Source organism: Zonotrichia albicollis, chromosome 2 (genome assembly GCF_047830755.1).
Source record: "Zonotrichia albicollis isolate bZonAlb1 chromosome 2, bZonAlb1.hap1, whole genome shotgun sequence".
Taxonomy (NCBI): Eukaryota; Metazoa; Chordata; class Aves; order Passeriformes; family Passerellidae; genus Zonotrichia; species Zonotrichia albicollis.
In genome coordinates this window covers 20,306,501-20,321,399 of record NC_133820.1, presented here as the reverse complement: position 1 = coordinate 20,321,399, position 14,899 = coordinate 20,306,501, and the positions used below count along the sequence as shown (strand labels likewise).

Genomic DNA, 14,899 nt, shown 5'->3' with positions numbered 1-14,899 from the left:
AAGCCTCAATAACTTACCCTGAACAGGTACAGAAAAAACTGCTTTACAGCAAGACATGAAAAATTGCATTATAGGGTAATAAAGGACCACCCATCCAGTGACTGGAAGTATTGTAACTGTGTGGATTTCAGCATGTTGTGATGTATAATTGGTATAATTCTGCCACCTGAGAAACAGGTGAGAGGCTCAGCCTCTCCCAGAATTAGTAAGGAATGACACAGCAGTGCAGACTGAACCAATGGACTGCAATAGCTGCAGTAACAGATGGAATTAAAGATACTTAGTCTTCATAGGATTCATGTTTTGCTTTCCCTGGAAATAAACTGAAGACTTTTTTTCCATTTTGAGGGTATTCATACCACTCCTCCTCTGTAAGTATTTCTACTAAACCTTCACAAAAACTCTAAGAGGTTATTGAGACACACACCCCTTACCAAACTGTTAAAATAGGAAATTGACTGACAAAAAATGACTGTGGCTACCAAGGAAAGAAGACAGAGAGGATAGAAAATGCACCCACATATACAGACAGAATGCTGGATTAAGTGTCTTCCTGGAACCAGGCTGGACACACATAAATAGATTTTATTAGCATTGGTTCTCACCAGTTACTGCTGCTGAGGTGTATGACCCAGCTGATAGTTGCTTGATCTTGTGCTGGTTGGTGAAAAATCTAATTAAATGGAATGTGGTCCTTTCCTCTGTGTCACCTAATCCCAACTGGCCTTCACTGTTACCTCCAGCAGCATAGACATTTCCTTTTTCTGCATACAGAAAAGCACACATAATACAGAGAAAGAAGAAAGCAGAACAAGTGATTTAATTTTCAATGGAAAAAACATCACAAAAACATTAGGCTCTATTGCCCTGAAACACCCTCCAGCTGAAATTAGCAATTTCTGTTGCAGCTAGCAATGTTTTCCTGCACACACTTGGAGCAGAACTTCCTAAAGACCTTACTGCATTTCTTACTATTCTGGAGACTGATATAAAAGTAAATGTGATTGAAAGTTCTGCAAGAGCTCTGAGAAAATAACTACCAGTAGCCCTAGCAACCAGAAGCAGCTCCTTCCACAAATAATGTATACTTTGAGATAAAGTAGGAGGAAAAGGGTGCATGATGACACATAGAAGAAAAACTGAAGCTGTATTAGTACGTAAATTAAACAAATTAATATCTTGATAGTTTTGAGTATTGTGAATGAAATATATTTCTACTCAGTTTTTTTATTAGAAATATTTTACTTATTTTAATATTTAAATAACTTCAAATTTAATTATGGTTTTTCTAGAATCTTGAATTTAACACTGATGACAGATATCTTCAACTTTAGAGAACTTTGAGATTTATACTTTTAATTTTAGTATGTTTCACATCTAAAGTGCTCATCTATGAAGAAACAGATATATCCTATTATTAACAGAAACCCAGACAGAAATGTGATAAATAATCTGACATATAATGGCCACAAATTACTTAGCCAGTGTGTACACCAAAGGTGACTAATATTTACCCTGTGCAAACTTGCATACTCAATTGTTATTAATTTGTTCTATTTTATTCTAACAATCTTATTTACAGTGTTCAGGGTCACCATGTATATAAACCTCCTAATAATCAAACAATCCTCTTTACAACATTGCTGAAAGCTAAAGGATTGCAACCACAGAGATGGCTATTCCATGACATAAATCATAGAAGCATGACAAGAACCTTCATAAATTCCCTGTATTTTGTGTCTCTATAAATTTATTTTTAAGTTCATATTTACAGTTTATTTATTTATAGCTTAATAAAGTAACTTGTCACTGAAATAGCAGACTATGTTGTGTAACCAAAAATGCAGGAAAATGTGAAGACTTGAAATCACTCAGTTCTATTATATTTATTCAAATATATAACTTTAAACTAATCAAGATTATTTATCAAAGGTAAATTTGAGTACAGATGTATATAAAAAATAATAATATATCTTTTCAGGGCTTAAAGGAAATATTCATATTGTTAACCACACCTCAAATGCCAGCAAGAAATTTTTCCATATGTCTATTACTAGGAAACTACTATCTAACATTAGTTAATAGATGCATTTGCTCCGAATAAATTTTAAAATTCTAAAAACTTCTAAATTCTAAGAATTGGATGTCAAACCTCTGAGTTCTAGAAGACCCTGGTTTTTTTCTTTCTTCAACACTTCTGGGGTTTCTAATGTAGATTTGCATGAAAGCAAAGGAAGAAATGCATCTTGAATATGTATGAAATAAGGTTACATACCTGTGTAAACTAAGGTGTGGTTTCTTCCACAAACAGCAAGTTTTGGTTTTTCTGGTTTTAAAGCTAAGAATTAAAACCGAAGAGGAGGGGATGTTATAAACAAACTGATAGCTGGTTCAACATGTTCTGTGCTCTAGAGGGAGCTCTGATCTCTTCTTTTCACATTTTTAGGAACAGAATTATTACAAAATTCATTGCACATTTGAATCTAGCACATGACTTATCAAATCAGTATTCCCCTGAGATAAGAAAATAGGTCAAACCTTAAAAACTTAAAACACTCAAGTTAACTTGATGATGGTTACTTCACCCCAGTGAAGTCTCTGGAATTTGCCATTCATGGGATATGCCTCAAATAATATATTAAGTAGCAGGATGAAATTAATGATTAAAGCTGTCTTCAGTTTTCATTAACAGGGCCATTGTTAGTTCCCCCCTAGACTTTTCCCAGTATTGTAAATCTTTGAAACCACCCTGTTCCTTTGTGTCACCATCCCTACCTGCCTTTGTTGTGCTCCCATCCCTTTTCTGCTGTGCTCTGATCACTTCCTGATCTCAGCTGCCAGGGGCAGCCCTACCTGGCCCAGTGCTTGCATTTTTTGCTTGTGTCATCCTGTCTCCATTTCAGCTGAGTCTCATTTTAGCACCAATGAGAGTGCCATGGCATGTACTTCTCTGCAGTCTGGTCACTTTGAAAGACTGGGAATGGATGTGAGGAGAGTCAGGAGTTATTTTGGTAGGAAAGAGAGAAAAATACAGGGGCTCCTCTTCTCCTATGAGAAGCGTCCTCCATTTCCGAAATAGAGAGGAAAAATGTCTCCCTGACTTTTCCATCCTTGCTTCAGTTACTATTTATTGTCAACAAATTATCTTTTCTCAGTCATGTCCATGTCCCCTATACAATGCTCTAAACCAGGATTATTTTTACATAATAAATATTTAATTGCTTTTCCATTGCATTAGTCCATAACAAAGCCAACAACAATCATCCCTTTCACAAACCCTTTTTCAGCCCTTCCAGATCAGCTTTCATCAGCTCTTTAACATCCAGATTAAGGTGCTTTCTACCAAGTCACCAGACAAATCTATCAATTTAAGCATGAACTGCCCCTGCTCTGTCACACAGACACAAACTTAATTTGTCCAAATTCAGGTTCCTGCTTCTATCCAACACCTACCACTACCATCAGGGTGGAACCATAACATTTCCAATGGTAGTTTCTTCCTACAATCTTTATGTCCCAACGCTCTTCAACTTTAGACATGATCTTAATCAGCTCTTCAGAAGCCTGTGCACCCTAAACTTCCTCCTGCTTAGGCTAACCAATTGTATATTATGAAACATGCTATATTTACAATGTTGCTGGTGATTTTTCATAACCAATATCATTAATCTCTAACCAAGTCCCAGAAAATTTTTTTTTTCAGAAACATGCAGACATGAGCATTTGGCTCCAAGCAGAAAATTAAAGGTATCTTTGCAACCCCATTCCCAAAGCCAAGTGATGACCAAAGGCTAATGAGAAAATCTCCAGGAATTCCTCCTGCTGTCTACTGCCAAGAGAAAAAAGACACCCCTCTTGTGACTTTTTTCAATGGATGCCAGGTCTGGTTTGAATTGTTGTCAATTTCTCTTCATCTTTTATTCTCTATTGCAATTCAACAGCAAACCCAAAACTTGAAACCAAATATATTTAAGCCAAGGTAGGAATCAATCTCTCACATGGCTGACAGAAGATGTGTACCTGATAGTAGCTGCATTCTCAATCTGAAGAGAGATGGAAGCAGAAGCAAATAAAGGACAGTAGAATAAACTAAATCAGGAAGAACAGAATTTGAACAAGCAGGATAATTTGTTTTTAACAATAAGCTAACAGATCGATCCACTGGCAGAAAGAGTGAAGATAAACATTTAATAGTGAAAAGAAATGTGCTAATGGGATAGATCTGACTTGACATAAGTAAAGGGATAAGGAAAAGTATTGACTCAGCTTTGTTTGACAAGATAAAAACAGCTAGGAAAGATCAAAAAGATCACAGTGCAATGAAAACATATTTTCCAACACGTGAAAGAATACAGGAATTTATTTTACTGCCTCATAAAAATGTATTAACATTTATGTCCCCTGGGGCATTTCTCATACTTGTTAAAAATGTAACAGTACTTGTGAAAAGTTTCTGATAGATTTTTTTAATTTACAAAGTTGCTAAGAAAATAGTGACACAGAGGTTACACAATGCTGTTGGAACTATGGCTTCAAACACATCGACCATGCAGAGACCAAGCATCTGATTATGGTCTGAAGTAAAAAATGAAGATGTGGTTTGAGAGAACAGGCAAGTACTACATAAAGTCAGAGCCCTCAAAAATGACAGGATTCTATGTATCTGAAGTAATCCTCAGATGCAAAAGGACTCAGAATCTGAAGTAATGGAAAATCAATAAGGGATCCTTTAGACCTACCTTCCTAATCTTGTGCACTAATGTGCACATGTGATGAAAAATAACAAAGAATCAGTTATTTTGGAATTGCATCCTATGAAGTACCTTTTCACAATTTTTTTTTTCAAAAAGACAAAAAAAAAAAGAAAAAAGAAAAAACCCACAAACCTTTAACACAGGTTGGTTTGCTGACAGTGCTCTTTGATCCCAGTCCTAACTGGCCCCAGTCGTTACTGCCGAACATGTAGAGTTTGCCTTTCCCTGAAAAAAATCACAGACAGAATCCACACAGGGGTTTGAACATCTCATTCCAGCCAAGATGGTCATTCACTCACAATGAACTTATTACTTCCTTTCTAATGTAAGGTTCAAGTTTAGGCAATTCAGTACATAAGTGTAAACAATAATTAATATCTTTGTGATTTTACAGTTCAAAAATAGTAATTGCATTGTTTAAGTAAGAAATCCCCAGCCAGAAGAAGAAACATCCTCATCTTTAATTACAGCACAGATGAAGTGCTCTTCAGAAAACATGATGTACTTTTGGGCAGACCCTGCAGTCCAGAAACCCCAGTATCTATAAAATAATATATAATGCCTTATAAAATAACAGCACATATAACTGAGCACCCACATCTTTTACTCCAAAGACACGAATGAATAATGCAGCTAGTTGATAAATACAAGTACAGATTTGTAATATTTATCTTCTTTGATTGTTTAAGGTGGGATATTTCTTTTACTGCTAAATTTTTTTAAATTATTTACAAATATGCATTTCTATCAAATGTAGTTTCTGATAAATTTTCACAAACTGTATTAATTTGCTATTTTGCATATAAAGACAGAATGTATAAAGCCACCACACAGAGAGTTTTGTAAACCTAAATGCAGACATTAGTTACAAATGTTCAGCAGGGACAATGCTAGAATCACCTTTCAGAAGTTCCTAAATTCCTATGATGTGTCATTGGACTTGCATGTTTGACCACTGCAAAGAAACTGTTACCATTCTGAACAATCAGTGTTTTTTTCTGAGGATGGTATATAAACAGATGAGAATTTTGTCATCTGGGATGAAAATTAGCCAAAACTGACTACTGACAATACCTTAAAATGAACTCATTTAATTTCATTTTTTTAAATTATCACAGCTTGTAAAGTTGTAAAGTTCCCTGGAACTGGAAAATAAAACCCTTGTTCCAACAGAAATCTTTGCAAAACAACAGAAACTGATTTATCAAAAAAACTCACAAAAAAACAACATCCACTCCCCAAACTCCCACCCTTTCACAACAAATAAAAGGAGTTTTTTACTTCTGAAGGTGTGCAGAGCTTTGTGCATTAGACTCCATCAGAATGTCACCCTAGACAGAAATTTGGTCATAGAGCTCGTCACCCTCATCATCTACAATTACCACAATCACAATCCACAATTGCAATTCCATATAATAATGCCAAAATAATATGGTTTTTCCCAGGGAAGGTTCTGATTGTGATTTACAGAAACTTTGAAACATGATATTGCACTGTTTTAAACATTACCAAAAATCCTATTCTAATAAAAATATCCATTCATTTTCTTAAATATAACCACATACTTAAAAAGAAAAAAAACACACCAGTGTTTATCTGTAACTAGTATCTAAAATCCTGATTGTTGGATTTTACAATTCTTGGCACGTGGGACTATGTGTCAATATTATGTCTTTCCAAGAAAGCTGGAAGGCAAGAAAGACAGAGGTCAAATTCATGCTCACAGTGTTCTACTAACAGGATTTATATCTCCATCCTAATTTTGATAATGCAATCATGTCAAACACATGCAGAGCTGTTCCTGACAGCAAACACACCTTAAACAGAAAGAATTTTTATCAGCAAATGACATCTATCCTATATTGGTAAGGCTTTCTTGTATCCTTGCTTTACACTTTCCAACTGCTTTCCTAAGACAGCAGTGTTTTTGTGGGAGTATGATGCCAAGCTGCCCTAATTCAATTTAAGCACATTCTCTTTTATCCATGCAAAATTCAAACAAGGTCATGCTTTTCATCCTATAATCTGCTGGGTTTTATATCTTTAAATTCTTAGGCATTGCTTTGTAAGTCAAGGAGCTTAATAGATGAGAGGAATTTTTCCACATTCTTTTATAACTGACTGACAGCCTTTTGTAATTTCAGGTTTCCTAGGAGTATAACAGAAAATAAGAAATCTGGGAAGCAGTTAATTTAGAAAGAGAATGAGAATTAATAGGCACTACAGAGGAACCTAAACAAATGCTCGTAATGAACAAACGTTTCAAAGTCTGTACAGCAAACCAAGTTTCAGAAGAGACATGACTCAATCTAAGCTGGCCAAGAAATCCAACATAATTTTGCAAGCAAAAGGCACAATTATCATAACTGCATACTGAGATATCCCAGCCATCACACAGATGCACTGAATCCAACAGCAGACAAATAGGCAAGAATCAAATTTCAAAATTTTGTAAACTCAGATTACTCTTGTTTTTTTTGCTTCTACTTTGGTGCCGCCATCCAGAGTGTGGCCACCTGCCAGGTGGAATGGCTGGCACAAGAGAGAGTAAGACAAGGACTCTGGGCAGGAGGGAAACAACAGGATGCAATGAAAAGGCCTACTCAGACTGTTTTGGTGATAAAAACACACTTCCAACAGCAGTCTCCACCTTTATCCTGATGCAAAACTGAAGTATTTCTCCCAAGCATGTGCTCCCTGGCAGGTACACCAGCAGATGTTTCACCAGCAGCAATTCAGGGCTACCAAGGCTACCATGCTACTTCCATGTGTAGCAACAGAGGTTTTGTGGGACATTTCAGTAAGATTGTCTCCCCCCTCATTTCTCATGAACAGTTGCTATCACAACTTGTGATTCCTGCAAGCCCATCAGTCATGTGCACTTAGTTCATGAAGTGCTTTTAAAGGCAATCATTGGGCAGATGGGAAATATCAGCTGGAATCCCATGTGCTTTGTCATAGCAGGCAGCCAAATACCCTAATCACCTATGTTTAAATGTATGTTTTACATATTCCCCCCCTTTCTTTTTAAATTATATGGGTATGGGAGAGAAATAAGATGGGGAGGCAATGTACAGGCCTTGAATATTTACTACAAGATCCTTCTGAGAAACTGTATCTGAATAAAGCATAAAAGGCAGTATTTTGTACAGAGTAGCAAATGCCAAGGAACCACGACTATTTTTAAAATTATTTTTATTTGAGCTATTTAGTGAATAAATTATGTTAACAGTTGATTTAAAACTCATCTAGAAGTCAAATAAATACCAGGAAAATAAGAATGGCATCAGTTTTGTTAGGCAAGTCATGATATTTTCAGAAACTTTATTGAGCAACAAGCACAGTCATGCTTAGGAGATTTGGCATCACACAAGCAAAACCAGCACAGAACATCGCTTGTTCACATACATCAACACAAATGTGTACTAATCTTTCTCATCCTCCCCTTGCAGTTGATGCAAAAAATATTGTGCCATGTTCTGATGACCTACTGGTAAGCAGAAAGAATAGAGAAAAACTGGTGACAAAACACCTGGAGGGTTTCCAAGATCTCTGTTGAGTGCTTAATGCCTTACAAAACCTGAAATTATGTATGCTATCTTCTTGTGGTTCCATATGCACCTTTCACTCCCACTTTTGCAACTGATACTTCTTTCTTTCCTTCTGCTTTCTTGTGTTGGGGGCTTCAATTCTCTCCAGGGCACTGAGTTCAGAAAAGGCACCTTCATTCATCAGCACTTTCCCCCTTGTGAACAGGATCAGTCTCTGATCAAATGTGGTTAAGCGGCCTAGGATACTCTAATCAAGGCAAATAAACAGTAAGATAGCTGTTAAGTTTGAGGGTTTTGTAGGAAATAAAATTTAATACACAGGCATTGGAATGAGGTCTTAAAAGTATGCATATTCATACTTCTTCACACCAGCTCCCATGAGGATGAATTAATTGCTTTCCAAAGCCTGCAGTTATAGAAGATGCAGGGGACAAGTATTCTTGGGCCAAAAAACACAGAAATGAGGCAAGAACCATTATGAAACATGTTACAAGTGATGGTGGAATATATATTGCTCATCACTGCATTAAAGACCTAAAGAAGATCACTGCTTAAAAAAATTCCTGCTTGGACATTTTAATCAAGGTTATGCCAATGGTAGACAGCAAAAGAATAAAGAAACACAAATTTCAATCCTAAACTTCCTTCCTGGAGAAGAAAACATTTCAACTAGCTCAGCAAGCCAACTCAAAGTCAGCAAGTAACTATCACTGGTCCCTTCAATTCCAACTTGCAGCTAAAGCATGTAAATAAAATTTTGGACTCTTAACTCCTGACTTAGAAATGCAAAGGATGGAGTGTTTTATATTTCTTTCATACTTGTCTTTATAAAAGTCATATGGGAATATTGATGCTGGATTAGATGAAAGAAGTATTTGAAAGGTTCTGAATATTTTGTTTGAATGCTAAATATCAGTTCTTGTACATTTTCTTCATTAGTATTCAGTCAAGATTTAATGCTAGTTGTAGCCATCTCTCCTGCCCAAGTCCAGCATTAAGGAAGGATTTGTATCAGTTTGGGTGATTGTTTTATTTAGGATTGTTGAGCCCCGTTAACTGTAAAATTGGTATACTTCTCAATTTTAATCTACCTCATATTCCTACTGTCCTGTACAAATTTACCTCCCACTCCCTCTTTCAAGGTGTGGGAAAAAAAAGGAAGGGGGAAACTTTGGGACCTGCAACTAAAGACTGAAGGTAAAATGAAGCATGCATTAACACACACCTGCTTGAGATATTTTCCTTCCTTGGTGATGTTTGCCTTTTATCTCTTCCATGTCAGGTTCAGCTGAAGAAGCTCCTGGTCTCCCTTCTCAGTAAACTCATTATCAGCATGAGCTTCGGGACCATTTATTCCAGCTGTTACTGCAGCTCAGGGTCATTCCCAAGGGCTGTATCATCCAATCCCACCTAACTGCAGAAATGTGAGGTGCACATGGGCATGCACTGGTGTGAAGAACAAATGAGGGAGAAGAGCTTTTTCCTTCCTTCTTCACTTTTTTTGTATGATGACTCTTGCAGTTTCTCTACCTTTGCTTGTTGTTGATTCACGCTTTGCTCTCACTTTTGCCTTTACTTTACAATGACCCAGAAAACCTTTTGCTACCAAAAATGTCCTTTTCTCATGCTTCTACAGTTCCTTGAGGGCAAAAGCTTTGAGGAAATAAAGATCTCATCATCTAGAAGCCTCCCTGGTGATGTACCTGCCCACTGCAACAGCTAGGGCCAGCTATAGAGACATTTTTGAAACAAGCTGCATATACTAAAGTAATGGAGAGAAGGAGAAATTATACAGAAATGGTGCTGCATGAAAATCTCTGCAAAATGACTTCTTCAAAAGCTTTATCTAAGTGGTCACTATTACAGTGATGTGGGCATTAGGGGATTGTTGCTGACTGGGGTTAACAGTGCTGAACCAGGCATTTAAATTTACTGGTTTAAATTTAAATTTACTGGTTTAAACACAGAACTATACCTGTGTTATTTCAAACTGGGTGTGGGCATATAAAAGTATATGTAAAAAGGAAATGCAAAAGGAAAATGCCACAGTGCCCCAGGTAACATCGAGATTAATTCAATGCAACAGGTAATTTAATATTATTGGTTCAATCCAAGAAGAAGTGCCAAGCTTTGTTCAAAATAAACTATTAATGTATAACTCATCTGCCGTGAAGTTAGGCTTGAAAAATTCATCATGTAATTTCACCTCAGGGTGTTCTGCAGCCCATGAAATCTATAGTCTTTTTTATCTTGCCTGGAATAGTTCTTTCTAAAAATTAAGCATCTTCAATGTTGCTTGTGAACATTGCAAGAAACCCTCAGGAAATTATTTAACACGCAACAACAAATTGGAAATTGATGAGCAATAACTACATTCCAATTTTAAAAGTCCTGAAAAGACACATATTTTTTTCAACAACAAAGTCTTATTATCTGTCAGCAGTTGATTGTCAATACAACCATCACACATGCTCATCCACAGAAGAGTAGTTCCTTCCATGTAAAATAAAATGAACAAATTCTTTAAAGAGTATTGTTTCCATCATTTCAAATAAAAGAAAAAAACATTAATGATGCTCCCTCTATTACACCAGAGTTTCTTTGAACACTTTTTCCATTTATTTCTGATTTTTGTAGGATTTTCTGAAATCCTTTATTGAGTTGCTCTTTCAAGGGCTGTTCTCATTTGACAGGTAACAGTAATTCCAAGCTTAATTTGAGAGATACAATTATTGTTTCAAGGAGATTTCTAGTGAACTTGTGGTGGTCAGCAGTTACTGTTACTTCCATGATACAATATATGTAACATACTAAACACTGTCAGACTCACCAGAAACATTCACCCTGAATTAAGTTATGTTTAGTTTAAATCCTATTATATACTCAGTTGTTATAAACTTCCTCCAGACATCTCTTGGGCAAGTCCTGTGAAAACCTTGGTTTTCACCAAGGTTTAGACCAAAGATTGGGAAAAATTTCTCCATGGAACAGGATGCCCAGGGAAGTGGCTGAGTCCCCATCCCTGGAGGTGTTTATAGATGTATAGATGTGTTTATCTATAGATGTATAGATGTGGCACTTGGGGACATGGTTTGGTGGTGAACTTGGCAGTGCTGGGTTAATGGTTGGGCTTGATAATCTTAAAGGTCTCTTCCAGCCTAAACAATTCTGATTCTATATCCTCCATTTCCAATACTGACCTGTAATAATAGCTGTATGTTCATCTCCACAGGATATAAGTACAGGCTTGTCATTTTTGAACCAGAACTTGCTAGGAATATCTTCTGCAAATTTGCTTTTCCCAAATGTGAAAACAGCACCTGACTCTGAAACACAAAATGATGTCAGTTTTAGTGAAAGCAAATTTTACCTCACATATTTTGAAGTAGATATGCTATATCAATTCAGTGGCACATCTTATTTTCTTATCTTTCTCTTCTTCCTTCTCTCAGCCTTCAAAACATGGGTTGGCAAAACTCTCATTTCACCCAAACAGGAGGAGGAACTTTCCTGTGTGAGTGGCAGAGCACTGGAACAGGCTGCCCAGAGAAGCTGTGGAGTGCCCAGCTCTGGAGATACTCAAAACCTGTCTGGAGGTGATCCTGTGAGACCTCCTCTGCCTGAACCTGCCTTAGCAAGGGGGTTGAACCAGATGGTCTCCAGAGATTTCTTCCAAGCCCAGCCATTCTGTGATTCCGTGGTAAGACCATGATCTAAAAAGTCCAAACAAAACCACCCCAAAATAAAGTCCAAGCAGCTCTTCAGGCTTTGTAGTTTGCCTGGTTTCTTCAATTCTTCACACTCTCAAATGTGTTAGCAACATAGTTGCTAAAACAAAGAATGGTAACTATTTGTTCAGCTTTTGGTTAGGCATGTGGTTTGGCAGAAAATGCCAATCCTACAGAAAAATACATGAACTTACAAGTTAAATAATTTGTCAAAACCCTTGCAGACAATGGCAGCTCAGATATAAAAGCTCAATTAGACTTCCAATTTTAAAATGTCAAAGCCTGTGCTATAAAATAGAGATGTTTTTAAAAACAAAACCAAGAATAAACCTTTTCCTTGTAAATTTTGTTAGCATGTAACACATTAGGAAATACACACAATAACAGTAGACTGTTTCTGAAAATTACATTGAGACAACATAGTGCTTTAAATTTCAATGAAAACAATCTCATCAACAATATGTACCCCAGCTCCAAAACCTAAAAGTTCTTTCTTAAACTGTATATTTGATTTGCATTTAGAATAATTATTTAATGCAAAAGCTTCCCCTATTTCTAAAGATGTTATGTTATACATCAGATAGAGCAGACATGTACAAATTGCACTTATTGCCTCACAAGATGTGCTTTTCACTTTCACTTGCTCAACAAGCTTTGTATAGACAAACTCAAGCCTTTTTAAAGGAGAAGTTGAGTTTTTTCCTTATTTTACCTGGACACACCTATAACTACAGACAAGCCAAACAGCATCTGAAATCTCTGTTTGAAGTTTTCATGTCCACCCAGACAGCCATGCACTTCTGAACTTTCTTAGCAATCTCTTCAGCAGGTAGAGAGCTCTCTGGTTCATTTCTTTTCCCTTCAGAAGGGTTAACATGAAAACATTTTATATTCTTTATTCAATGCATACAAAAACCTGATACATTTTCCAATGCCTTTTGTATCTCGTTCATTTGACTGAGCCACAACATCTCATGAGTGAACACAACTACTGTGCCCTATTCTGGGCTCCTCAGTACAAGTGAGACGTGGAGCTCACAAAGTGGGTCCAGGGGAGCAACAATGATGTTTGGGGGACTGGAGCATCTCTCTTATGAGGAAAGGCTGAGGGATTTGGACCTGTCCAGCCTCGAGAAGAGATTGTTTACAGGGAACCTTAATGTGTATTTATACACACCTAATGTGTATAAATATCTGAGCCCAACGGGTGCCAAGAAGATGCAGCCAGGCTCTGTTCGGTGATGCTGAGCAATAGGACAAGAGGCAATGGGCAGAAACTGATGCTCGGGAAGTTCCATGTGAACAAGCGAAAGAAATTCTTTCCTGTGCAGTGACTGTGCGTGGTGAGGAGTCTTCCTCACTGGATATACCCCAGAAGGGTCTGGACACAATCCCGTGCCATGTGCTGTGGGATGACCCTGTTGGAGCAGGGAGCTGGGACCAGACAAGCCGCGGCGGTCCCTTCCAGCCTGGCCCATTCTGCGCTTCGGCGATGCCACTGAACCCCATTAACTCGATAACTCTGGAAACTGAACCCACCAACTCGGTAAATTCAATCCCACAGGACATGCACGAGGCGTTTGTTATCCCAGCAACGAGGCAACGATTGAACATTACCCTGGGCCAAACCGCGACACAAACTAACATTAATGCTCCGAATTACCCGCGTCCCCCCGAGTGCCGGCGCTGCCCCCCGGCCCCGCCGCTGTCGGGGCTGCCCCGTCCGAGCTCTGCCGGCAGCGAACGCCTCTCTCCCCAGACACAGCCAGGCACCGGCCCGGCGCGGGGCCCGGAGCCGGGGGAGCCCTGCGGGGTGAGGCGGGCAGGGGCCGGCATAGGCAGACGCACCGTCCCCCCGGGGAGCGGCCGCACTCACCGGGCACGGGCAGCTCGGTCCCCGCGGCGGGAGCGGCCATGGCGGCCGGGAGGAAGCCCCGCCGGGCCGGGGGCGCCGGGGCGCGGGCAGCGCCGCCTGGCGGCCGGCGGGGGCGGCACCGGGCCCGGCCGGGCCCTGAGGGCGGGCGCGGGGAAAGGCCGGGCACAAGGCTGTGGTCACGGCATTGCAGGATGGGCTGTGCTGGGAATAGGGAAAGGCCTGACACCGGGCTATGGGTACGGCATTGCCACAGGATGGGCTGTGCTGGGAATAGGGAAAGGCCTGACACAGGGCTGTGGGCACGGCATTGTAGGTTGGGCTGTGCTGGTCCTGGGACAGGGCTGTGGGCATGGCATTGCCACAGGATGGGCTGTGCTGGGCACGGGGAAAGGCCTGGCACAGGGCTGTGGGCACGGCATTGCAGGATGGGCTGTGCTGGGCCTGGCACAGGGCTGTGGGCACGACATTGCAGGATGGGCTGTGCTGGGCCTGGGACAGGGCTGTGAGCATGGCATTGCCACAGGATGGGCTGTGCTGGGCGCAGGAAAAGGCAGGGCACAGGGCTGTGGGCACAGCATAACAGGATCAGCTGCGCTGGAAACAACATCTGGGATCACCAGCCACCTTGGCACCTTGGCACTTATTGCCACATCCAGTTTCCTTAAACATCTGCAGGGACGGTGGCTCCAGCACCTCTCTGGGCAGCCGGCAGTGGGGTGGCATTGGGCCCAGCACAGGGCCCTGAGCTCCCAGGGAAAGCTTCTCTATGAAATTGACCCCCACAGTGCCCAGGCAGTGCCCTGAGGACCCTGGACCTTTTGTTGGCCAGATGGATACCTGTATCAATACCGATGATCTCCCTTTCTCTCTTACCACTTTTTTTAAAATTATTCTTTTATTTCTCTTGCTGCTAGGAGATAAGGAGGTAACTTATACCAATTAACATATATAATTTAGGAATAAAACTTTTTAAGTTGTTTTGGACCCTCT

General features: G+C 39.5%; 1 protein-coding gene across 1 annotated transcript in view; it reads right to left on the bottom strand.

Moving 5' to 3' along the window:
- Positions 1 to 14,023, bottom strand: part of RPGR (retinitis pigmentosa GTPase regulator) — a 41,127-nt gene extending 27,104 nt beyond the window's left edge. The window contains exons 1-5 of the mRNA XM_026791845.2: positions 13,910 to 14,023; positions 11,506 to 11,631; positions 4,887 to 4,979; positions 2,276 to 2,338; positions 606 to 764 (exon numbers count right to left, since the gene is read on the bottom strand). Coding sequence (XP_026647646.2) covers positions 606 to 764; positions 2,276 to 2,338; positions 4,887 to 4,979; positions 11,506 to 11,631; positions 13,910 to 13,949 — 481 coding nt within the window. The 5' untranslated portion in view covers positions 13,950 to 14,023. The remainder of the gene's footprint in view (positions 1 to 605; positions 765 to 2,275; positions 2,339 to 4,886; positions 4,980 to 11,505; positions 11,632 to 13,909) is intronic.
- Between the last annotated feature and the right edge of the window lie 876 nt (positions 14,024 to 14,899).